Source organism: Penicillium alfredii (genome assembly GCF_028826965.1).
Source record: "Penicillium alfredii strain IBT 34128 chromosome Unknown utg000001l_segment0_segment0, whole genome shotgun sequence".
Classification (NCBI taxonomy): Eukaryota; Fungi; Ascomycota; class Eurotiomycetes; order Eurotiales; family Aspergillaceae; genus Penicillium; species Penicillium alfredii.
Genome location: NW_026622698.1, coordinates 316,725 through 340,225, shown reverse-complemented (window position 1 = coordinate 340,225; position 23,501 = coordinate 316,725). Strand labels below are relative to the sequence as shown.

General features: G+C 52.7%; 11 protein-coding genes across 11 annotated transcripts; 4 read left to right on the top strand and 7 right to left on the bottom strand.

The window, feature by feature from the left end:
• Positions 1-37: 37 nt before the first annotated feature.
• Positions 38-1,141, top strand: NUU61_000124 (DSD1 family PLP-dependent enzyme; the record flags this gene model as incomplete). Its single annotated transcript, XM_056650708.1, has 1 exon — positions 38-1,141. One exon carries the CDS (start codon positions 38-40, stop codon positions 1,139-1,141), a length of 1,104 nt encoding a protein of 367 aa, XP_056515558.1.
• Positions 1,142-1,378: 237 nt separating this feature from the next.
• Positions 1,379-2,556, bottom strand: NUU61_000123 (S-adenosylmethionine-dependent methyltransferase; the record flags this gene model as incomplete). The annotated part of the gene is made up of 3 exons (XM_056650707.1): positions 1,379-2,133; positions 2,212-2,469; positions 2,523-2,556. 3 exons carry the CDS (start codon positions 2,554-2,556, stop codon positions 1,379-1,381), a joined length of 1,047 nt encoding a protein of 348 aa, XP_056515557.1.
• A 316-nt stretch (positions 2,557-2,872) lies between these two features.
• Positions 2,873-3,753, bottom strand: NUU61_000122 (ESCRT-I subunit protein VPS28; the record flags this gene model as incomplete). Its single annotated transcript, XM_056650706.1, has 3 exons — positions 2,873-3,280; positions 3,359-3,595; positions 3,664-3,753. 3 exons carry the CDS (start codon positions 3,751-3,753, stop codon positions 2,873-2,875), a joined length of 735 nt encoding a protein of 244 aa, XP_056515556.1.
• A 218-nt stretch (positions 3,754-3,971) lies between these two features.
• Positions 3,972-6,323, top strand: NUU61_000121 (mRNA-binding ribosome synthesis protein NOC2; the record flags this gene model as incomplete). Its single annotated transcript, XM_056650705.1, has 1 exon — positions 3,972-6,323. One exon carries the CDS (start codon positions 3,972-3,974, stop codon positions 6,321-6,323), a length of 2,352 nt encoding a protein of 783 aa, XP_056515555.1.
• A 204-nt stretch (positions 6,324-6,527) lies between these two features.
• Positions 6,528-8,887, bottom strand: NUU61_000120 (uncharacterized protein; the record flags this gene model as incomplete). Its single annotated transcript, XM_056650704.1, has 5 exons — positions 6,528-7,086; positions 7,169-7,184; positions 7,454-7,622; positions 7,690-8,793; positions 8,864-8,887. 5 exons carry the CDS (start codon positions 8,885-8,887, stop codon positions 6,528-6,530), a joined length of 1,872 nt encoding a protein of 623 aa, XP_056515554.1.
• Positions 8,888-9,702: 815 nt separating this feature from the next.
• On the bottom strand, positions 9,703-11,860 carry NUU61_000119 (molybdopterin cofactor biosynthetic protein; the record flags this gene model as incomplete). Its single annotated transcript, XM_056650703.1, has 2 exons — positions 9,703-10,271; positions 10,567-11,860. The coding sequence occupies 2 exons, from the start codon at positions 11,858-11,860 to the stop codon at positions 9,703-9,705; spliced, it is 1,863 nt and encodes a 620-aa protein (XP_056515553.1).
• A 261-nt stretch (positions 11,861-12,121) lies between these two features.
• NUU61_000118 (ABC-F family ATP-binding cassette domain-containing protein) lies at positions 12,122-13,635 on the bottom strand (the record flags this gene model as incomplete). The annotated part of the gene is made up of 2 exons (XM_056650702.1): positions 12,122-12,490; positions 12,556-13,635. 2 exons carry the CDS (start codon positions 13,633-13,635, stop codon positions 12,122-12,124), a joined length of 1,449 nt encoding a protein of 482 aa, XP_056515552.1.
• Positions 13,636-14,054: 419 nt separating this feature from the next.
• Positions 14,055-14,270, bottom strand: NUU61_000117 (uncharacterized protein; the record flags this gene model as incomplete). The annotated part of the gene is made up of 1 exon (XM_056650701.1): positions 14,055-14,270. One exon carries the CDS (start codon positions 14,268-14,270, stop codon positions 14,055-14,057), a length of 216 nt encoding a protein of 71 aa, XP_056515551.1.
• A 987-nt stretch (positions 14,271-15,257) lies between these two features.
• Positions 15,258-17,214, bottom strand: NUU61_000116 (sulfatase family protein; the record flags this gene model as incomplete). The annotated part of the gene is made up of 5 exons (XM_056650700.1): positions 15,258-15,608; positions 15,694-16,284; positions 16,349-16,641; positions 16,699-16,878; positions 16,935-17,214. 5 exons carry the CDS (start codon positions 17,212-17,214, stop codon positions 15,258-15,260), a joined length of 1,695 nt encoding a protein of 564 aa, XP_056515550.1.
• A 1,078-nt stretch (positions 17,215-18,292) lies between these two features.
• Positions 18,293-18,709, top strand: NUU61_000115 (DUF4267 domain-containing protein; the record flags this gene model as incomplete). The annotated part of the gene is made up of 1 exon (XM_056650699.1): positions 18,293-18,709. The coding sequence occupies one exon, from the start codon at positions 18,293-18,295 to the stop codon at positions 18,707-18,709; it is 417 nt and encodes a 138-aa protein (XP_056515549.1).
• Positions 18,710-19,390: 681 nt separating this feature from the next.
• NUU61_000114 (uncharacterized protein) lies at positions 19,391-20,510 on the top strand (the record flags this gene model as incomplete). Its single annotated transcript, XM_056650698.1, has 3 exons — positions 19,391-19,827; positions 19,880-20,419; positions 20,468-20,510. The coding sequence occupies 3 exons, from the start codon at positions 19,391-19,393 to the stop codon at positions 20,508-20,510; spliced, it is 1,020 nt and encodes a 339-aa protein (XP_056515548.1).
• Between the last annotated feature and the right edge of the window lie 2,991 nt (positions 20,511-23,501).

Below are 23,501 nucleotides of genomic sequence, written 5' to 3'. Positions count from 1 at the left end.
AAAAACACCGACCTCTCATTCCTATAACACCTTGAACATGTACTCCCCCAAAGTCGGCGACAGGCTATCCAGCCTCGACACGCCCTCAATGATCGCCGACCTCGACCTCGTCCAAGCCAACATCCAAAAACTCATGTCCAAACTCCTCCCCACGGGCCTGAACATCCGCCCGCACCTCAAAACAACCAAGAGCGCCATCCTCGCCAACAGGCTCGTCGCCGCCGGCGCAAAGGGCGGCTGCGTCGCCAAAGTCAGCGAGGCCGAAGCCATCGCCGCCACGGGCTTCGACGACCTACTCATTACATGTGAGATTATTGGCGCCCCCAAGGTCCAGCGCCTTGTGGAATTGTTCCGCTCGCACCGTCAGATCCGCATCGTCGTCGATAGCAACGTCGGTGCCTCGGCGATTAATGATGCGTTGGCTAGTTCCGGGATCGACGAGCCGATTTCGGTGCTGATCGATCTCGATGTCGGACTTCATCGCACGGGCGTTAAGCCCGGGGAGCCGGCGCTCGCTCTGGCGCGCCATATTGCCAAACAGCCGCATCTGAATCTCATTGGTGTGCAGGGGTACGAGGGCCATTTGCAGCATCTGCATGACCGTGAAGATCGCAAGGCGCAGTGCCTGCATTCAATGAGTATCCTGACCGGCACTGCGGACGCGCTGCGCAGCGCCGGCTACAATATCGACGTCGTTACAACCGGCGGAACGGGCACGGCCGAGTTCTGTGCCACTGTCCCCGGCGTGACGGAGCTGCAGCCTGGCTCATTTATCTTCATGGATACCGATTATCGCAATGCCGTGGGCACGTTCTATTCCAGTAGCCTAACGATTCTGTCGACGGTCGTGAGCAAACAGGGTCCCCGCGCCGTGACTATTGACAGCGGGTTGAAGTCGTTGACTACTGATAGTGGGTTGGCTGAGTGCAAGGACTCGAGGTATACTTATGGAGTTCTGGGTGATGAGCAGGGCTCCTTGACTTGGGAGGAGGGCACGCCGGATCTTGCGGTTGGGGATCGCGTTGAGATGATCCCGAGCCATATTGATCCCACGGTTAATCTGCATGATTTCTATTTTGCGTATCGCAATGGGGTGATTGAGGAAATTTGGCCGGTGGATTCGAGGGGAAAGGTGCAATGAAAGATGTATACTAGACTTGGCGAGAGGTATATACGTGTTACTGCATCAATATTCGTGTCTCATGAACTCACTTCATTGATTTCATGTGTCCCTCTATTAGACGAGCAGGATTCATTCGTTCTGCAGTCCAAGCTGAATGGATTGCCAATCATCTAGTTCTAGGACTCGATTCTTGTCTATCGTATATCGTCTATTCATAATGTCATGATGTCGCACCCATCCCGAGAGTACTGTAAATCACACCTTCTCACACCACCCCCAGACCGACCACCAACACTTGACAGCCAGCGCATCTCCATCCGCACTCTCCCAGTCGTCGTAGCCGACTTCCTGGCCCTCCGCAACGACCGCCAGCCCAAGGTCCACCATCCGCTGACGGAACTCCTGCACTTGCGGCAGATACGCATCGCGCAGCGGCATTTCAGCTACAACCCGTGCGTCCAGTCCGCGACTCAACCAGGGCCCGATTGTATCCACGAGCCAGCGGGGGTGGTTGGGCGAGTACAGCGGGTCGGCTGCGAGGATCACATCGAAGCGCTCCTCGGGTGCGGGCAATGGGTTCGGCGTCACGGACCAGTCCAGCACACCTGTTGTCACAGTCGCCTCGGTTCGAGTGAGTAGCTCGACGTTCAGTGCAGCGTTGTGGGCGAGGTTCGGCACGATTTCGGGGAGATCGGTGAGATGGATGCTGGCGGATTTGCCTCGGAGAGCCGCGAAGGCAAGTCCGACGAGTCCTGTGCCGGAACCCAGTTCCAGTGCCCGGAGAGGTCTTTGGTTTTCTTCAGTCGCGGGCGTGTGGTTGATGGATTCTGACGGGACTAGTTCCGGCGGAGACCCGAAGAGGTTGTGTAGGCGGCGCGAGAGAAGGTAGGAAGATACCCAGGTTTTCATGCCGAGATTGTCGGCTGTTATGGATGGTTCGTGTAGGGTGAGTGTATAGTCTTCGCCCGAGGAGCTGGGCACTGGGAAGATGCGCGACATGGCTGGCATAGCTGCGGGGCAAACGGGAAAAGAGTTAACAGACTGCAAAAAGATCCGACAATACACAGAGAAAAAAAAAGTATGCTTACCCGTGCGACCGGACCGCTCGCTCAGCCGAGAGGCGGCGGCATCCCACACGGCCTCGCGGAGTTCATCGGTCTCCAGCCAGGACAGTGGACTCGCGACGATCGAGGTGAGATAGCGAGTCACGCCGGTCGGCTGCACCGCCGGGCCCTTGACGGCATCCTCGCTGGTGCCAAATGTGCGTGGTTGCAGGGTCAATAACGTTAGAGCCTTGACGAGGTCGGTCCCCGAGGGCTTCTGGTAAATCTGCGGGAGGTCGAGCACTGGTCTCTTATCAGTGCCATTATCTTAGTGGAACTGGTAAAGCGGGACTGACCGTTAAGTGGCTCGTCAGCCGTGGCACTGATCATCGTGTGCAGACTTGGGAATCGAAGCAAGGCATATGCGAGACAATTGGGAGTGAACAAGCTGGAAGCAACGTCGGCAGGAGGAAAAGAAAAATCCCAAAGAGGAAAGGCTGGTGCGGCGGTCCCGCGGGTCTGTTTGCGCCCGAGGGTTCAGGCACCAACAATAAATTGCAAGTGTATGAAATTGATGCTACTTGATGCTCGGCCAAGGTAGTGGCCAAGGTAGCTGGATATAATGCGCAAACGCTTCGTAATATGGTCCAATTCAAACGCCGTTCCCAATGCACGTTCAATCGTATATTTGTTTCGGCCGAGCACATCAATTCAGCGTCGCCTTGAACCCTTGGTATGCTTGCTCGATATCAAAGGCCAGTTCCCGCGCCTGTTCCTCGCTCAATTCCTCGGTAGCGCGCATTTGGTTTAGGGATATCAACCACTGGATGATCTTGCCGCGGTTCTCAAACTCGCCGTCCGTCACTTTATTCACCGACTGGATCACCTCTGACAATAGCGGATGCAACGCGTCCTTGGACACCATGTTGAGTTTGAGCGCGTCAAGGAATGTAATGAAGTTCTCGGTCGCCGCTAGAATGAGACTGCCCGAGGCACCGCCAGCGGGCCCTGCTGCTGCCGCACCCATGCTGGGAGCGGGGGCTCCGTGGGATGCCTGCTCGACAGTGGCTGGAAGACCGATACGCAGTCGCTCGGTGGCTCGTGGACATTCCAACTATATGGTTCACAGTTGTGTCAGTTATGTCATGCCCGAGGTGTTGCTTTGTTGGGGGTAAACTCAAGGCCCACGCACACCCCACGTCCGCTTGAAAGTTTCAAGATCCACGAATTCGCGAGCAACCGAGTCATCCCCTAGACTGGACTTATATTGCTTCAATAGCCTTGTGCATGTCTCGGTGTATTCTGCTTCGCTGACCACATCTTTGATGTATGCCTTCTCAAGGCCATCCAGTGTGATGATGATACTGTAGATCTCAGCGAGTGACTCGTACAGATCGCGCTCTGTTGAGCTGCCAGCCAGTTTCACTTCCTGTCAAATGTCACCCAGTCAGTCGCTGGGCACCAGTATAAAGTGTATAAAGCTCGGGAGCTGCATACTTCATCAAGATTGATTGAGGCCGACCGCGCAGGGTTCGGTGTGTAGCTGTATGGGGTTGGTGCATACGACAGCAGGTGCTGGGCATACATCGTGCCCATCAAAATGTTCAGAATGTTCACAGACAAGAAATCGTTGGAACCCTCGGATGGATGCGATCAACAAGCATGTCATCCAATGCGGAGTCCTAAAGGCGGTCGCGAAGGCGGACCCTCTGTTTTCCCGCCGCCAAATTTTTTTTTCTTTCTCGGCCAAAAAAACTACCCAGAACCCGGTTTACGTACAGAGTCCATTGACGGTATCTGCCACAATGGCCGGATCAGCAAAGAAATCTACGAAGAAATTTGAGAAGAGGCATCTCAAGGATACCCTTGAACGGCGCAAGGCCTCAGCCAAGGTTAAGCAACGACACCAGCAGAATGACAAGCGAAAGGCCCAAAATGCCAGCCGGCGTGCCGAAGCCGAGGATGCGACCGAGCTGAGTCCTGAGCAGACGAAAAAGCAGAATGCTTTCGCGGAAATGAACGTCGACGACTTTTTTGCCGGCGGTTTTGACCTGCCCAATGCTGCGACAAACGGGAAGAAGGCACAGAAAAAGGATGTCACCCCCAAGATCGGCAAGCGCAAGCGCTCTGAAGCTCAACAACAAGCGGAGGAAGACGATTCAGCTTCGGCCTCGGAGGATGGTGAAGACGATGCTCCGCCGAGCGAGAATGACGACGACGCAAGCAGTGCCAATGATTTCGACGAGCACAAGGATCAGCTGGAGGCATTGAAGGAGAAGGACCCGGAGTTCTACAAATATCTCAAGGAGAACGATGCGGAATTGCTCGATTTCGGCGACCAGGGCGACTTGGCGGAGGTCGACGATCTGAGTGAAGGCGAGGCGGGCGAAGAAGAAGAGGAAGGTCCCGCTAAGAAGAAAAAGAAGAAGGCCAAGAAGGACGACGAGGAGGAAGAGCCCGAAGATAACACGCTTACGATCCCAATGGTGAAGAAGTGGCAGAAATTGATGGAAGAGCAACACTCGATCCGCGCCATGCGCCAAGTTGTGCTCGCTTTCCGCGCCGCAGCCCATGTCAACGATGTCGAAGCCCAGGAGCAGAAATACTCCATTTCTGATCCGAATGTCTACCACCAGGTTCTTGTGACGGCTCTCAATGTCGTTCCTAGGGTTCTCGCACACCACCTCCCCGTTAAAGAAACCGCCGGCGGCAAGATCAGGGTATCGCTGGACTCGAAGAAGTTCCACACCCTGACACCTCTGATCAAATCCTACACCTCATCTGTCCACCAGCTTTTGTTGAACCTGTCTGACTCATCAACCCTCAAACTCACTCTCTCGGCGATCGAGCCCATGCTGCCGTACCTGCTGCAGTTCCGGAAAGTGCTGAAAACACTCGTCAAGACCATTGTCGGGATCTGGGCGGACGTTTCCAGCGCCGATGCAACCCGGATCACTGCTTTCCTACTCCTGCGCCGACTCATGGTTCTGGGTGACCCGGGTATTAGGGAGACGGTGCTCAAGGCGACGTACGAGGGCGTGGTCAAGGGCAGCCGCAACACGACAATCCACACTCTGGCTGGTGTCAACCTGTTGAAGAACTCGGCGGCGGAGATTTGGGGCATTGACCAGAACGTCTCGTACACGACGGGCTTTAGCTTCATCCGGCAGTTGGCGATGCACCTGCGCAGCAGTATCACGAACACGTCTAAGGAGTCGTACAAGACCATCTACAACTGGCAGTACGTCCACTCACTGGACTTCTGGTCTCGCGTGCTTTCGCAGCACTGCGACGGACTCGTCGAGGCCCAGACCGGCAAGCAGTCGGCGCTGCGCCCGCTGATTTACCCGGTGGTTCAGATCACGCTGGGCGCGATGCGCCTAATTCCGACAGCGCAGTACTTCCCGCTGCGCTTCCAGCTGACGCGTGCTCTGCTGCGCGTCTCTCGCGCCACGGGCACCTACATCCCACTGGCCTCGTCGCTGCTGGAGGTCCTGACCTCAGCCGAGATGCGCAAGCCCCCCAAGTCCAGCACGCTCAAGCAACTCGACTTCCACATCGCCATCCGTGCCCCGAAATCCTATCTGCGGTCGCGCGTCTACCAGGATGGCGTCGGGGAGCAAGTCTCGGAGCTTCTGTCTGAGTTCTTTGTCTTGTGGTCCAAGCACATCGCCTTCCCGGAGCTGTCTGTCCCTGTTATCGTTGCCCTCAAGCGCTGGCTGAAGCAAGTCTCTGCCCGTGCGGGCGGCAACAAGAATGCCAAGATCAACCAGATGATCTTGCTGCTCGTACAGAAGGTTGAGACTAATGCCCGTTGGATCGAGGAGCGTCGTCTGAACGTCTCGTATGCGCCGCGCAACCGCACCGAGGTTGACTCCTTCCTAAAGGATGTTGACTGGGAGACTACCCCGCTGGGTGCGTTTGTCAAGACGCAGCGCAAGTTGCGGGAGGAGCGTGCTGCCATTGTTGAGGAGGGCCGTCGCGAGGAAGAAAAGCGCAGAGCTGAGCAGAAAAAGCGTGGCGATAATGACCAGCTGATGGGCGGTTTGGGTGGCAGTGATGATGACAACGACAACGGCGAGGAGGAAGAGTGGGAGAGCGAGAACGAGGAGGAAGAGGAGGACGAAGACGAAGACGAGCTCGAGATGGAGGAGTAGATTTTTCCTTCTTCTATTCCCTAGGATATCTGTACATGTTTTGTTTCTCTGTTTTGCAACTGTGGCATATCTACTACACCCGGGGTATTCGGTGCACATCAAAAGAATCCTGAATTCATCAATTCCTGCAAAGCGATGCAAAGCAATCCCGCAACCCGCCATGCATGAAAAAAAGCAGACAATAGCAAGTTTGGGAGGGTGTTTCTACACCGACCCAAGCGGCATCCGATCCCCCCAAGCCCTAGACCTCTCCCTCCGCACCGCCGCATCTTCCTCCTCAGCCCAAGCCAACGCCTCAGTGGGCAACATAACCGCCCGATCAATAGCAACAGGCAGACCCCGATGGCGGCCCCGTAGCGCAACAGCAGCCAAGATCAATTTACTAATGGGATGCCACGCCCCACAGAACGAGTAGTTCTTCCCGGGGAACCCAACACTGACGCCCACACAGCCATACGCCGACACAACCTCAAAAATCACATTGAATGTCGCAAACGCCACGGGCTGCGACGCGAACCGGTCCGATTCGGCGATCGCTATGAACAGCACTGCTAGCGCTATCCACCAGATGTCGTGACTGAGCTGTGAGCGTAGCTGCTGGTGCACGAAGTAGCCGCGTGAGGACTCGGAGAGTCGGGGTCGGCCGAGGTGGGGCCGGATTACGTCCATGAGTACGTTGCTGCGGCTTGTGTTTGAGGGGCGTTCCTCAGTTTCGTCGTGCGCGTAGATGCCCAGGGAGCGTTCTTCGTAGACGTTTGTGTTGCTAATATGGTGTTAGGGCTTGAATTCTTTTTCTTGCAGGGCAGCTGAATACTGAAGGGGGAAAAAAGTGGGTAGAGACTTACCGGATTGTGACCAGCACTGGAAATGCAGACACATACTGTTCATAGCACGGTTAGTTGTTGAGATGCCAGTGCAATACTGGTCTGTCTTACCATCATCAAAACTGGTCCATTCGTTAGCTGGGCATATTTCCTCGGGAGTATATAGATCACTCTTACCATATAGAACAAGCAATCCTTGCCGGAGATCGGCGATAGTCACCACATAAAACCCGCCAGCGCGCACAGCTTCATGCAAAAGTTATCAGCAAGACCAGAGTCAACTATGTAGTGATAGAAGGTACAAACCTAACGCTTGAAACAGCCCGTCCAACACACGGTACTCCGTAGGCAAGACCTCAATTTCCTTGTTCCCAATTGACAACAGCTCAAAGGCAGCCCAGTCAATCCCGTTCAGAATGATGATCGTCCCGAGGAGATACCATGTATGGCGGGCAGGAAATAGGTTCGTGTACACCTGGTGCCGGTGATTAACAACACTGTTTTGAAATAAGAATGGACAGGCGATTTATAGGGAAACTTACACGTCGAGGATGCTCCAGAATAAAATCAAGAGTCACCCGCCACGACTGCCACGCCGGCTTGTCCGGCAGCATTATCCGCATGCTCCAGATGATGAACCGCAGAAAACACGGGAAGAGCGTGTTCCCAGCAAGAATGAGCATACCCATCGTCACAAGCGGGTACGCGCTATACAGAGGAGTCAGCATGTTTAATTGCACACGGTAAGTAAAGAGATGGGAATGTGGGAGGGGGAGAGGGTGGGCTACGCACTTCAGCTGCAGGGCAGTCATATTAGCATCGAGAAGAGACATGCCACTATTCACAAACGCAGAAACCGCAAAAAAGGCCCCAGTCCAGAACGGCGACAGGCCATTGCCGCGCGTGACGTCCGGGTGATTAGCCTGCAGCCAGCCGCCGACGCCGACAATACCCAGAACAAGAAATAGCACGAAGTACAGTGGCACGATCGCCGACAGGAATGACACGGCCTTGTACTCGACTCCGCCTAGTTCCTCGCGCTCGGTTGAGGTTAGGCCGTGGAACTGCGAGTTGCGCGAGACCGTTCCCTTTGGGGTGAAGTATTTCTGTGTGCCGCGGATAATGCCCTTGAGTCCGGATCCGGAATCTTTGTTGTCTTTGTCTTTGTTGTAGACGGGCTGAGTAGGCGTGGCGTCGCGTGGGTGGTTGCTTAGATCTGGTCGTGCTCCAACGCCGGCCATTGGGAAGACTCGGTGGTGATGGTGGTGATGGTGATGCCGGGAGCGTGAGTCGCTGACGGTGACCTGGTCATCGTCGATCCACAGGATATCATCGTCATGAAGGACTGGTTCTGTGGTGTCTTCATTGACGGTCACTGTGGTTTGGGGGACAGCTTTGCTGCTCTGGGCCTTGGCATGGCCTCTGGGAGGGATCTCATCCTGACCCTCGAGAGGGTGTTTCGAAGTCTCGATCTGCAATTCATACGACGATGCACGTCGAGAAGACTGCGAGACGCCATTGAGTTTGGCTTCAAATGCTCGCTTGCGCACCATGAGAACAGTGCTAGAGACAAGAATGGCCGAGCCCAGAATGAGCAGCGCAAATAGGATTGCTTGCTGGAAAGTGTTTAGAGTTGAAAGGTCCACCTGAACAATGGTTAGTACTAATCAAAGTATACACAAAAACAAGAAGAAAAGAAGGTAGAAAATCACATACCACGTTCAGCCCGGCTCCCGTCATGGCACTGACACACATGAACAGCGAGTCAACATAAGAAACGCTGCGCCATGGAGTGGACGTCAAGTAGAAGATCACACTTGTAACCAAACATGTCCCAATAAAATAGACATAATGCACAGTCAAAAAGTTGAATGGCGGCAACACCGCCAGAATAGCATGGGCAATAGACCCACGCCATTTGCGAGCTATAGAAAGAAACAAGGTGGTCAGTCGAAGAAGAACAGTAGAGGAATTAGGGATCAAACGCACGGATTAGCATGGCATAGAGCTTCATTTTGATGGCACGTCCACCCGGACTAAATTCGAGATTGGAGAGATATGCGTTGATGGATCCCCCTTTAAGATAGAGGATGTGCACACCGCTACCAGCCCCAGGAGTCTCGGACTACAACAGTGCGAATCCAGGTAGCCATTGTTTTTGGTGTAATGTTCGGATACCAAATAGAATAGAAAACAGAAAGAAACAATAGAAAACAAGAAAAGAAGGGATGGCTCAAAGGCAAGACGAATCCGGGTTCGAGAATGTGGGCTTCGCAGAGATTTTCTCGTCAGGATCGGTGTGGCCTCCCCAGCCCCGAGTACTGAGAACTCCAAGGAAAAGAAGAACCAGCAAGACAAAGACTAGCAAAGAGGAAATTTCAGAGTTATTGTAGTTGTCAAATCGTTCAGAGAAGAAAAAAAAATGAACATTGAACGGAGAATTTAGCAACGGCCCGAGAGCTTGGCGAAGGCTATTTGGTTTATATACTTGGGACAAGAAATCCTCGCTTGAAAGGAATCAAGAATTAGATAGACCAATGCCAGGTATTCCAAATTTATGACCCTCGCACCCAGTGCCCACTCTTCCCCCCCTTCTTCTCCAACAACCGCACTCCCCCAATCTCCATCCCCTTATCCACAGCCTTGAGCATATCATACACCGTCAATGCGGCCCCCGTCACCGCCGTCATAGCCTCCATCTCGACCCCAGTGCGCCCAGAACAGCTGACAGTCGCCACAATCTGCATAGCACCGTGTTTTGAAGACCGCTGCTCGTCCGGACTAGCGAGCTCCACACTGATCTCGACGCCCGTGATGCCAATCCCCGGATGGCAGAGCGGGATAAGGTCCGGGGTTCGCTTGGCCGCCATGATGCCGGCAATGCGCGCGACGCTGAATACGTCCCCTTTGTGTGTGTGCTGCCCGTGTCGGAGAAGCCCCCAGGGCCGGGGGTTGGAGAAAGAGACGTGGCATGCTGCTGTGGCTTGTCGTTGTGTTTCTGGCTTCGAGGTGATTTGAGTCATGTGTACGGTTTTGGATGGGGTTAGATGTGGCAGGTCTGGGTCTGAATTTGTAGGGAGAGAGGTGGGTTGCTGGGGACGGGTCTCGGGTGCGGGTTCAGAGTCTGGCTTAGAATGTCTGCTATGGCATAGTCGAGCGTGTGGAGCAGAAGAAGGTGGTAGAAAATGTAGGGGCATTCCTAAGAGCAGACCACGGCCTTGTCTGGCTGTGAAACGACTGGAAACTGGTGGATTATCTAGTTCACTATTAGCGAAATCCAAAGCCAGAATACATCAATTTCATAAGTACAAGATATCAAGCCTTGGCTCCAACATCGTAAATACCCATTAGGGGTCATGAACAAGGTATATAGATCATAAATCGTTTCCAATAATCAAATCAAGAACGAGCCTACCCACCGATCAGAATCATGGGCCTGTTCTTCATGTTCTCCAACTGCCCCATGCCGGCATGTTTGGCCTTCTTGCGCTTCACGGCCATGCCAATGAGGTCGAGAATCTCCTGTTCCCGCTCGTTCACCAATCCACCCTCGTCATGGATGCGGGCCGCAGTATGCACCGTCTCCATCAGCTGCAGGTGTTCCATCGCACTCGCGTCAATAGGCTGCCCGTCATTCTCCTTGCGAACAATGTCCCGAAGCGACACCTCGGAATTTCCAAAAAGACACACTTTGAGGTTCCCGTCGCTGGTGATCCGCAGTCGGTTGCAAGTGCCACAAAAGTTGTGTGTCATGCTAGTAATGAATCCCACACGGCCTTGGAACCCCGGGACCCGGTAAGTCTTGCTGGTGTCATTCTTGTGATCGGTGACTTTCTCGAGCGTGGGGTACTTCTCCCGGATCACAGCCAGCATCTCCTGGTACGGGAACATCTTGCCGCGGTTCCACTTGTTCCCGTCAAAGGGCATGTACTCGATGAACCGCACCTCGATGGGCTTCTCACGGCCCAGTTCCACGAAAGGCAGGATCTCGCGATCATTCACACCGCGCATCATCACGCAGTTGACCTTCAGCTTGATCCCGGCCCCGGCTTTGTTCATCTCGAGTATCCGATCGATACTCTTCATAACGGCCTCGAATCCCTTGCGCCTCGTCATGATCTGGAACTGGAACGGATCCAGCGTGTCGAGACTGAGGTTGACCCCTGTCAACCCGGCCTCGACCATCGAGTCGAGTTTGCGGTGCAATGAGATGCCGTTGGTGGTCAGACAGAGCTCACGCAGCCCGTGCCGTCGCAAATCGCCGATCTGCTGCATCAGCGGCACAATGTCCTTGCGCACTGTCGGCTCGCCGCCCGTCAACCGGATCTTGGTCACGCCTTGTGACACGAACAGAGACGAGAGATACACAATCTCCGGGGATGTAAGGAGCCGCGCCGACGGTGACAGCTCGATCCCTTCCTCCGGCATGCAGTAGAGGCAGCGGAGGTTGCACCGCTCCGTCACGCTAATCCGGAGGTAATCATGTTGCCGGTTGAAGGTGTCGGTCAGGAATGCGGAGAACGGCTTCGCGGACTGCAGCGCGGAAAGCCGGGATGCGGTTGGGCGCTGTGCAGGTGGGAGCTCGGTCGGCGATGCGACGGCTTGGGGGTTGAGTCTGGCGTCTGCCTGGGTGCTCTGCAGTCGAGTCGATAGAGACGCGGTTCCCCAGGATCGGGGGATCCGAGGACACGACCAAACCCGCTTGCACAGCATGGCCATTCAGCAAGTCTTCAGGTAAGATACGGTGTCATTGTGCGATATATAAATCCACAATGAGGGCTCCCACCAGAACTTCGAAAAGAGAAAGATTGAGGGGCAAAGTGGGCAAAGAGTCTTATCGCATGGACATGCCCTTCGGTGGACTCCGCGCTGAGTCATCGCGATGGCATCATACATTTCCAAGGTTTGCTGAGGTATGGCTGCATTATTCTTTATATCTTAATGATGCTCTTAAGTTCATTATAAAAGAGCAATCTACACTGGTGGCAGCATTTTTTGTACCCGCTTTACCAGGCTCTTCTCAAACTGCTCCACCCCATTCTGCTGCTCACTCAACTTGCCCGCCTTAAGCACATACACTGACCGGCGGCGGCTCTGCGTCTCTTCGGTTTCTTCTTCCAGTCCTTCAAAGTCTTCATCGAGTTTGTGGTCGGTGTCTCGCTTGCCCTCGATCACAGACCGCACCAAGAATCGGTCGTGGGAGACCAACAAGATTGCACCATTGAACGAAGACAGGGCCGACGCCAGCGCCGTGACCGTGTGGAAATCCAGGTGGGTGGTAATTTCGTCGAGGATGAGGAGCTGCGGTGCACTCCAGACGATTCGGGCCAGTGCCAGGCGGACCTATAGAGACGAGACATAAGTCACTTTGAAAGATGATGCGCCGTAGAATGGCTTCCATAACTTACCAATTGGCCACCGGACAGTTTGCCCACGGGCACATCAGATGCGATGCGGCCAGGGAGGCCCATTGACGACAGCAGACCTCGTATAGCACCTTCGTTCAGTGAGCCCTCGGCCTCAGCCATCAACAACCCCAATGCCGTCAGACCGGGCTCCCCTTGACCACGCTCTTGGAGCTCTTCCACCGAGTGTTGGCCATAGTAGCCCACCTTCAACCGCGAATGCGTCGCCATCTTGCCATTGGATGGCGAGATCTGTCCCGTCAAAACATGGACGAGGGTCGTTTTGCCCGATCCATTTAGACCCATCACCCCGACGCGGTCACCCATATGGACGACCAGGTTCACGTCATCCAGAATCACCCGCGGACTGCTCTTATACTTGAAGACAACTCCCTCGAGGGACACCAGGGGCCCTGGGAACCGCAGCTCCGTCGCATCGGGCAGGCTCATGGTCGCGCCCTTTTCGTCCGTCGGGACTTCGATCTCAGCACGGCTGGACAAGTGGTAACCAACCAAGTCGCGGTTCAGTTTGAACCGGCCTCCGTTCGCGCTGACCTGCAGTCCCATCCGGTCATCGACCTTCTTCTGGCGCGACTTGGCTTGCCGGAGTTTGTTGTCGTCGTTAGTCTTCTTCCCGATCTTCATGTTATCCCGGATACTGGCTTCCATGTGTGCGATCTGCCGCTCCTGTGCCTCTTTCATGCGTCCCCAGTAGATCTTCTGCTCCTCGAAGTCTTGTTCGTATGCGGACAGGTTTCCGCGAAAATAAGACAGTTTCTGGTCGCGAAGGATCACGATCTCTTCGCAGACGGCATTGACGAAATCTCGATCATGCGAGACCAACACAATTGTTGTTTGGGATGTCTCGCGCAGTTGCTGCAGGTAGTTCTCGAGCCACACCACCCCAAGAAGATCTAAGAAGTTGGTCGGCTCGTCGAGGATCATGATATCAGGGTCTTGGATTAGAACGCTAGCTAGCATGCACCGCATGCGCCAGCCGCCCGAGAGAGTCGAGACTCGTTTGTTGAGAGCGTCTTCTTTGAAGCCGAGGCCGATCAAGATCCGCCGAGCTTGCTGTTCCATTTTGGCAAGTTTCATCTGCATGAATGTCAGTGGAATTCATCGGCAACCCAAGTATCATTCTATACCTCTTCAAGCTGGGACTGTAGGTTTTGCAGTGTTTCCACAGCAGCCTGTGTGTCAGTCTGCACCGTCTCGGCATCGATGGTATCTTCATCTTGAGCCAGTCTGGTTGGAATTAGACCAATCCACACATAGAGACAATTCGGGGACATACAATTCTTGTGAGGCTTCCATTTTCGATTCAGCAGTCTTCAGATCTTTCCTGGCCTGAAGACCTCTCGCTCCGCTCTTCAAGCTGGCATTCTTCTGAGCCAAAAACAGCTGTCTGGAGGTTTTCTCATGACGGACTCTACGGATTGCTCGCACCGGCTCCAGCGGATCCTCTGTTTCAAAGCTCTTGGATAGAACTGGCGGGCTGGTCAATAAACAATATTGGATATAGTTCGCACGATGTCCTTACAATCTGCCGTGCGCACCGTCTCATTCCGGGCTTCGTCGCTGCTCAGCACACTTTCCAGAACTGACTTTTCCTGGGGTGGCTGTGAGCCGTCTCCTGGATGATCTTGGGTGTCCGTCTGTTGTAGAATTGCAATGCGAGTCGCATGAGGGATGCCGGGGATGAGTTTGTCTGCCATTGCGCGCAGAAGTGCTGATCATTCCAGGGTTCATTAGCATTATATTGGCATGACTGGTGAAGTGAAATTCTCACTTGACTTTCCAGTCCCATTGCGCCCGAGAAGCCCATAGTGAATACCCGCCTTCAGGCGCAGATGGCCATCAGAGATGAGTTCTCGCCCCGCTGCCTTGGCCTTGGATTTTCCTTTGGTCTTTGATTTGGATGTATCATCAGTGGAGTCGACGGCAGATGCAGATACTACGATATTGAGGCCCTCCACATCGATCTGAAAGAAGTAGGTCGAGGCGTTAGTATGGCGCGCGGGAGCTTGTAGTAATTGGAAAGACTCCAGGTACCTCCTGAGAAGGATTATCATCCAGCAGGTGAAATCGCGTCTGCTTGCACGTCGCCAGAATAGAGGGTGCAGACAATTTCATGATGATCACTGCTGGCTGCTATTCTGGGTTGAAGATGAAGTTCGTGGGTGGCAACAACAGACTTGGTTTGGTTAGATCGTTAGAGAGTGAGAGGCACCTTGAACATCGAAGTCGGCTTTCATATAACCTCGGCACAGACTCCAGTGCAGCTCGGTACCAGCCAGCATCTCGTATTTAGAGTCATCACGCCACTCATATAAAAAACTGCGGCGAAACAAAATAAAAAAACCGCGCCCCGGTTGACGATGTGCTAGGGTCGGGGTCCGAATGCGGAATAGCATGCATTCTTGGCTTTGGAGATCTGCGGGTCCTTATTTTCTCTGTCATGAACTAATATTTAGAATATGATCATGTTTCTGCGTACATGCATGTAGGAATGTAGCAAATGAGTCATTGAAAGTGGTCCATGGTTGACCCCTTATGGGTGTCAAGGTAGACTGGATCTGATTCATAGATCCAATGCTTGTTGAATTCCTTGCACTAACCCGAACCACAATGAGAAAGGGAGCAGTAGAACAGAATATCCCACAAGCAGCACTGATACTATCATCCCCTGAATATAACCCGATCTAACCGATATTCATCCACCCATCCAAGTCCCGAGCATCGATAGTCTGTTCGCCCAGGGTATGGAATTTAATCGGGGACTCGTTCTTCAAATTGGGTTCCTTCAGGCACTTCTTGTACGCCACCTTGTTCTGTTTCTTATAGAAACTATCGAACTTGGGACTGAGCGCCTCAACCAGGCTCTTGACCTTGCCGTCGGGGTGGAGGGTTTCCCAGGGACGCCGGCAAGTATCGCCCTTGCAGGACTTCGTTACCAGTGTGAGCGCGTCCAGACGGTCCTCGACTTTCTGCATGGAGACGCCGAGGATCTTGCTGGTTGAGTTGTAGAGGTTCTTCATTTGGTAGGGGTCGTTCTGAGAAAGTCAGCTAGCCATCACTTGAGTGATATGAAGAAAAGAAAAGAAAAAAAAATGAAATGAAATGAAAGAAATTACATACTATCATATCGTATACTTCATGGTCTCCCTGACACCACACGGCATAGTACAAATTATACTTAGGCCCGATCACCCGAATCGCCTTGTACGAGTTGATCACCCCAGACAGCGGGCTGTTTACATGGCTCGAGACCTCGCCCCAATGCTCGACCTGGACATGCTCCCACGGCTCCTCCGAGCCCGGCGATCCATTAGCGGGGATTTTCTTGCCATCAAAGTCTCCGGGGCCCTTAGCGCCAGCCCAGTTGACGATAGTCGGAGCAATGTCGAGGTGGGAAGTCACAAAGTCCACCGTCTTGCTCTTGGGCACCCCGGGCCCGCGGATGACCAGCGGCACATTGACGTCTTCCTCATACGGGCACCGCTTGCCGGGAGTCAGGCGGTGTTGGCTGATGTGGAAACCGTTATCGCTGGTGTAGATGATGTATGTGTTGTCCAACATATTGTGCTCCTTCAGCTTGGCGACTGTGTTCTCCACCATGTCATCGACCGCTTGCAGGGCCTGCAGGCGGCGGCGGTAGACGTCGTCGTTTTCCTTAAGTGTTTTGCTGTCGAGCTTTTTAAGTTGCTTGACCCAGCTGGCACCACTTGGCTGGTTCTCTGTCAGAATTTGTGTTGTTATATTGGCTTCAAGCCAATAGCAAGCAAGCTCGTACCTTGTCGGGATTGAACGAAGAAGTGCTCCGTGGAACGACGGCATCCTGGAATTTGTCCTTGTGTCTAGCTGCAGGGATTGGAGCCGACCAGTTCGTCTTTCCATTGTTCCAGTTGAAGTTGTTGTGCGGGTTGATCGGGTTGATGGCAAGGAAGAAAGGCGACTTGTCCTTGGCGGCTTTGTCAATCCAGGCAAGCGACTTGTTCGCCAGGAGATCGGTGGCATATACTCCGGGGTAGGACTTGGGCTTCTCCATGTTATGTTGGATCGTGGTGTTTGTGTATTGGTAGGCGCCTGGAGAGTCAGTTACTCCAACCCCGTTTCCCGATCAAAAGGATATACAACACATACCTGGCTCGATCATAAAGTCGTGCCCATCAAGGCCCATATCATCCTGTCCTTTCTTGTAGTTGCCCACATTGTGAAAGTTCATCAACTTGCCCGTGAAGTAGGTCTTGTAACCGGCATCCTGGAGCCACACCGGCAGCCACTTCTTGTTGAGTCCTTCCTCGATGAATTTGGGGAATCCACCTGTGACTTTATCAGTAATAGAGCTTTGTTTGCAGTTTTGGGATCAGGGCTCTTACCGTGAGGAGGGCCCAGGTCCGTGACATTTGTATTGTGTGCTGCTCTGCCAGTCCACATGCTGGCCCGAGACGGACAGCATAGCGCCACTGTCGCATAGTGGTGGTTGAAGAACATGCCATCATCTGTCACGTACTTCTTGAGTTTGGGCATGTAGTCCATGGAATTCATGCGGAGGTCTTGGTCGTCGGTGAGGATGACCACAAAGTTCGGCTTGGACTCTGCCGCAAGAGCTGTGAGCCCCATGAGCAGAGGTGCGAAAATTGTGGCGGTAACTCTCATCGTGGAGGTAGTGAGCAATTCTGAAGAACCTTTTATCATACGAATCCTTGACCTCTTTTATATCAAGACCAGTCAAGCAATTGTTGGCCTCGCACTACCATACTCTCTGCCGACGGGTGGCCTGATAACTGGAGTTGAAGGATGAAATCTGACTATGACTCAACATCCTATCAGGGTATGTATTGCTTGAGATGAAGACCATTGTCAGGATCACCTTCCGCGTCATCTCTACTCACAAAAATAGTACGAACACTAAATATAGCCAATCAGTGTCACTACCCCACACTTTGATGCACATGGTATCGTGATTTATCGTGGTAGGTCGACTCCAGCTAAGAGTTTCTGCCAATGCAGATCACTGTTAGCACTGCTTGAGGCCAAGCGGGCGCCATTTAGAGTTATTATGCCCTGGACGCCTGGGGCGTCCAGGGGAGATCTTCATTTGCTATGACGAAGTAGCTGAGTTGGCTTTGAAAATATAGCAATAGTCATTGCGCGTACATACATGTCTGACCATGCTTCGACTACAAAAGTGCAAATCTTCAAGCTAGTATATGTAGTTATTTGCTCACATCTGCGATGTCAGAGCTGTAGCTACCACGACATAAACTCTAGCATAAAATTCGAGGTACATCATTTTTAACATTCACTTAGCTAAAGAGCTAGTGTTTATACATAAATCTCGAGAATATTCAACACTATATTGGAGCCCAAGCCCTAAAGTACTCTCCTGTAGTATCAACCCGTAGACCACCAATAGATCCACCTCTAGTCTAAAGACTATCTCAGCCACCACTGCACTCACACAGAGACCTCGGCTGATGACCTCTTAACTTGACCTCTTATTTACGCGCTCAGTTCTGCCCGATCGGACCTCGGGACTTGGCTGTTCCACAGAACCCTAACTGCACCCTGCAGAAAGCATTGAATCTACAGAGTAACACCACTTCTCCAAAGCCAAGGAGCTGCCCAGGAAAATACGGGGGACCGAGAACATTGAAATAGTTCTTAATCAACAGAGCCTCTTGCCCCTTGGGTTATTTCCTTTATTTGTGGTTATCTTCGTTACAATATAAAAATGACATTCAGCCCAGTCTCCGCATATCTCCTAGGCTCATTATCCCTTGCCATAGGCCTCAACAGCTTTGTCAGGCCATGCGGCGAATGTGAACGCTTCGGCTTGTCGCTCGAACCCACCCCGTCAACGACAAGCCCGCAAATCGAGCCCTCCAAGATCGGCGCTCCATCTGCCCTAATCTATCTCAAGGGCATTCGAGAAATCACGTACGGACTGGCCTTGATCGCGCTGCAGTATTACGGGCAGGAGACCGCCATCACGATTGTCGCCGCCATTCTCTCATTAGCTGGACTGGGTGATGGGTTCATGGTTTGGAACTACGGCGGCAGCACGCTGAAAAGGAAGGCGTTTGGACATTGGATGGCCTGGGTTGTTTTTGCGGGTTGGTCGTGGTGGAGGGCTGTTTCAATGGCTTGACCTCCAGAAATCTCAGAAATCATCAGAATTTCGAGGGGCCCAAGCCTATATATCGAGCCGGGACTACCTTGAATTCGGAAGATGTCTATGTTATGGTTAACCGAGGCTCTTGAGGGGTTTGGCTGCACCTATATCTAGCTTTGGACTGATTCGAATATCAACGTGATACAAATGCATTTGCATATCCTCGTACAACTCTGGACAGTGTGCTGTTCTTGAAACCATGCCTTTGTTGCCATGGCAAACTGATGGGTTTGCTTTTTCGGAACTCGAGTGCTATGAAGATGCAGTTGAGAAATCTATTCCCTTCAACCATTCATTGGTCGGCTCGCATTTGGTGAGGTTCTATTAGATGAAAGCCGGAATTAAGTGGGCATCGGGTCATACACGTCTGATTGGATGCGCATTACCGGTCTCCTAGTAGTCAGGCCCTCACCGCGCAACTGCTAAGACCGGGCTTAACTCCGTAACTCGTCTATGGCCGCGGGTCTCTGCCAATTAACTGCCCTATCGAAGACGAGGAAAGGGATAGATAGGTGGATCCGTTCTGCCGTCGGCCATAATGACGCCCTCTCCAGTTCTGGAGATTGCCCGGTTTCATGATATATAAAGACCAAGGCCTTCCCGGAAATCCATCTCATCAGCCAGTTCAATTCCAATCTCTTGACTATCCTTCTCAACATGTCTGTCTCTCTTCGCACTCTTGGCCGTGATGGCCCTCAAGTTAATGCTGTAGGCCTTGGTCTCCTCAGTATCGGCGGCGTGACCTACGGGCAAGCAGGCCCCCTCGAAGAGACGGTGGCCTTTCTAGATCACGCCCATTCCACTGGCCAACGATTCTGGGATACCGCCGACCGCTATGGCAACAGTGAAGACATTATCGGCGAATGGTTCAAGAGATCTGGCAAGCGGAGCGACATCTTCCTTGCTACCAAATTCGGCCTTGTGCACGGTGCTGCAGGGTTAGAGATTCGATCTGACCCCGAGTATATCAAGGCCTCTTGCGAAAAGAGCTTGAAGAGACTCGGCATTGACACCATTGATCTGTACTATTGTCACCGCGTGGACGGGAAGACTCCCATTGAAAAGACTATTGAGACTATGGTTGAACTGAAGAAGTAGGCTCGCCTACCCCCCCCAAATCGCATCTTTACCAACAATACATTGCAGAGAGGGGAAGATCCGGTATCTTGGATTGTCCGAGTGCTCAGCTGCAACTCTGCGTCGCGCCCATGCTGTTCACCCGATCAGTGCATACCAGGTAGAATACAGTCCATTTGCTCTGGATATCGAGGGTAAGACCACCGGCGTGCTTAACACCTGCCGCGAGTTGGGTATTGCCGTTATTGCGTACAGTCCAATTGGGCGCGGTATCTTGTCTGGTCGGTTCAAGTCACCTGGCGACTTTCCAGAGGGCGATTTCCGCCGAGTCCTACCGAAGTATTCCCAGGAAAACTTCCCTCGGATCCTGGCTCTAGTAGAGGGATTGCAGGGTATTGCCAAGGCTCATGACAGCACCACGGCCCAGGTTGCTCTCGCATGGTTGCAGGCCCAGGGCCCAGACATCATTCCCATTCCTGGAACCAAGTCGACCTCGCGGATGGATGAGAATGCCGCTTCTAGTTTGCTCAAATTGAGCGATAAGGAGGTGCAGCAGGTTCGCGAGCTTGTTGAGCGCACCGAGATCATCGGCGATCGTTACCCGGAAGCGTATGTTTTGTTGCCCAATGCAAGGGAGCTGAAGCTAACACATCACAGACTGAAGCGATTATTATCTTTTGCCGACACCCCGGCATTGTAAAGTAGCCTAACGAGGCGGAATCAATCGTCTCTGGCTATAGCACATGGCAATACCCTCAAGTGATCGTCAGCCAAGAAAACCTCGTGTTCGGTTATTTGTGCTCCCAACAAGCAACCCTCGGGCCCCGAGATGTCTTCGAGCAGCGAGGCCAGTCTCAGTGAATGGATCACCGGTATCTATACCGGGAACAGCATCCGGGTGCGCATCACCATCGCTACCTTTGTTTGTTGTCGTGGGGTACAATGTTATCAAGCTGATCGTGCTCATTTTTTTGATCTTCAAAGGGTCCCTTATATTTGGAGTATGTTGATTTCCGCTGTCAGCATTTTTCCTTACTCGGTCGGGTATTTGGCCGCGAGTATCACTTTGTTGAGGTTCTCTAGGCCAAAGAGACAGCCTCATAGGTAATGATCAGCACACGCCGCACAGCTTAAGGAGAACTATAAAGCCGCCTAGAAGATTATTAGGTTACCCGGCGCGAGGCAGCCCTCCGCCCATGATTTGCAGATCCACGCATAGTGTAATTTCCCGTCAGAGTACTATAACATACAGTACACAGCGCATTTCATTGCGTCCTCAATTTAACACGGCCAACACAATAAATGATCCACGCTAACGTCTTGGCTGTGGGGCCAAGAAAGAGTTTCTCAGTGTATATTGGTCAAGGCGATTTCGAGAACGACTGTAGTTTTGTTCTCAATGACGAGCTTTTATAATGTGCAGCTGATAGTTGGCAATGCCCTAAGGCTTGGTTCAGCTTCGTATGCCACGGGAAATGGCAATATTCCACAAGGATCCAGTTCAAACATATCTCGAAAAGTGAGAATTTCACTGTTTCAGACATTCGTCAGTCAACAAAAACTCTTTATGAATCCAGACTCGCGCATCCCATGGGACTTGCATTAGGCTGCGACGACCTTACTCGAGGGACACGATAAAGTCCATCTCACGGGTCTCATATCTAGATTTCGGGCCCCAGATGGATCTAGAGCTTCGAACACGACACGTGGATTTAGGCAAGAGAGGGTCCAAAGGGTTCGTCACAGATCCAAAGATACAATCTTGCAAGTTCTAGCCAAAGGGTTTCAAAGCCTCGAAAGCCGGGCGATCGGGGTATAGCGGGTCTGGAAAGTCGTTGTCAGACAACCACAGGTAGATCCCGCCAATAAATGGGGGTCTAGGCCTCGTGTCCTGGGAACAATAAGTCTTCCCGAGTATCAAGATGGAATGCGTAAGGCAGAGGGCAATGCCATGGGATGAAGATGTCCTAGTCTCCATCATGGCCCGTACTGGAAGGCATCCGTATGTAAAGCCAATCCACTGCGTGAACGGAGATCAAGCCGAAGCCCTAGATCCACTGCTAAGAATCGCATGCCCAAGCCTCGGGACGGGAAGAGGTCGAGAACCACACTTCCACAATCTGTTCACCGGTAGAGAAAAGAAGGACAATGATCGACTCCGGCGCCACAGGCCACACTCAACTGCCGGTCTATTTTTATGGGAAAGACACCCAGTGGCATTGAGGCGCAGACTTTTCTGTGGCTCCGCCTCCCGCTTGCACGCGGTCGCTTGACGTGGCCGTCAATCTCAGCCCTGGATGATCGTTGCTGGAAGAGGGTCTCTTCTTCACAACCCAACCAAACCATTTGAGCCTTGAACTTGGCTGAGATTTCTCGGTTCGGAGTAGATCCACCCTTGGGTGGGGAGGCGTCCAGCGGATATAATTTCAACCGCGCTGACTGCCGAGTCTCACGTTAGGACTAAGGAACCTCAGTACAGAAGGATGGAGGATGTTTGAGGCGAATAATGCCATGGATGGTTAGGGGCCAAGGATCTACTGAGAAGTTCGTTGATTTGGAAGGGGGCCTTGGGGGGCAATTGAATCCTGAGGGATCCAGTCTAACCAAGTGTGGAAGACGTAATCACGTGGCACGTAAGCCCCCGGGGCCACTTCGGACTTTGCCCTTCACAAAGCTTATGGCCTTTACAAAAGTCACTAGCGACGGGCCTAAATCCCCAAACCAACGAACCTCCGTGGTTTTTCCGAACTTGGTTTGGAGTCTGCAGATTCTATTCGAGTCACGAGCATACGTGTACCCTGCTGAAAACCGTCAAACCCCGTGGTAGAGCGCGTCTGGATCACACTGGACATTCTCGCCTCAGAGGAACAAAGGACAGAGGAGAGGATGCAGCCAGAATCTCACCCCTTGGGCGCCTGTGGTCTAGGACCCCCGGCGATTCGCCCCGGTCGCATAGGGCTCCCAAAGTGGACTGGATGCCCGGATCCACTGCAAAGGCACGAATCTTGGTAGGTTAGCGCCGGACAACTAAATGAATACATGCTCTGATTTGGGTCGATCAGAATAGTTTCAACACTGCCCAGGTCTATCCTGATGGTGCATATTTGTCCAGGCAACACCTAAACCACTGCCAACCCGAGGAATGTGAGCATCCGAGAAATGTGTAAACAGAACACTGCCACCTGCGTCATGTCCTCTCTCCGATCAAAATATGTTTAGCTTCAAGCCCGGCCAATCAGTGGGAATGGTTCCTGCACCGGGGTCCACTGTTTCTTTGTTACTTAGAACAGAACTGTTGGATGTGTAGCGTTATACCCTCGGGAGACGTAGATATACTGGGTAATGGGAGGCAAATTGGGCCGGTGAGAGTAAAGCGAGCACATCCATGGATTATCAGTCATTTATCTCCTGTCTTCCTCGATACATCCCTGGATAGGGCATGGCCAGCACCAACGAAGGTACTCTGTTCTATAATTACCACCAGCCAATCAGAGCCACTGCCGCTGAGTCAGCCCAGAGGACGCGCAAGCCCTTCTCTTCCGACTCTTCCTCTTCCCCTGTTCCTCCCCTTCCAAGCGGGTTTATCGCTATTCTAGAATTCCCTCTTTATTTCACCTTCGTTTGTGACTTGGTTCTCTTTTCGATTTCCCGTTCCCTCTTTTTCTCTTTTCCCTTTCCTTCTTCTCTTTCG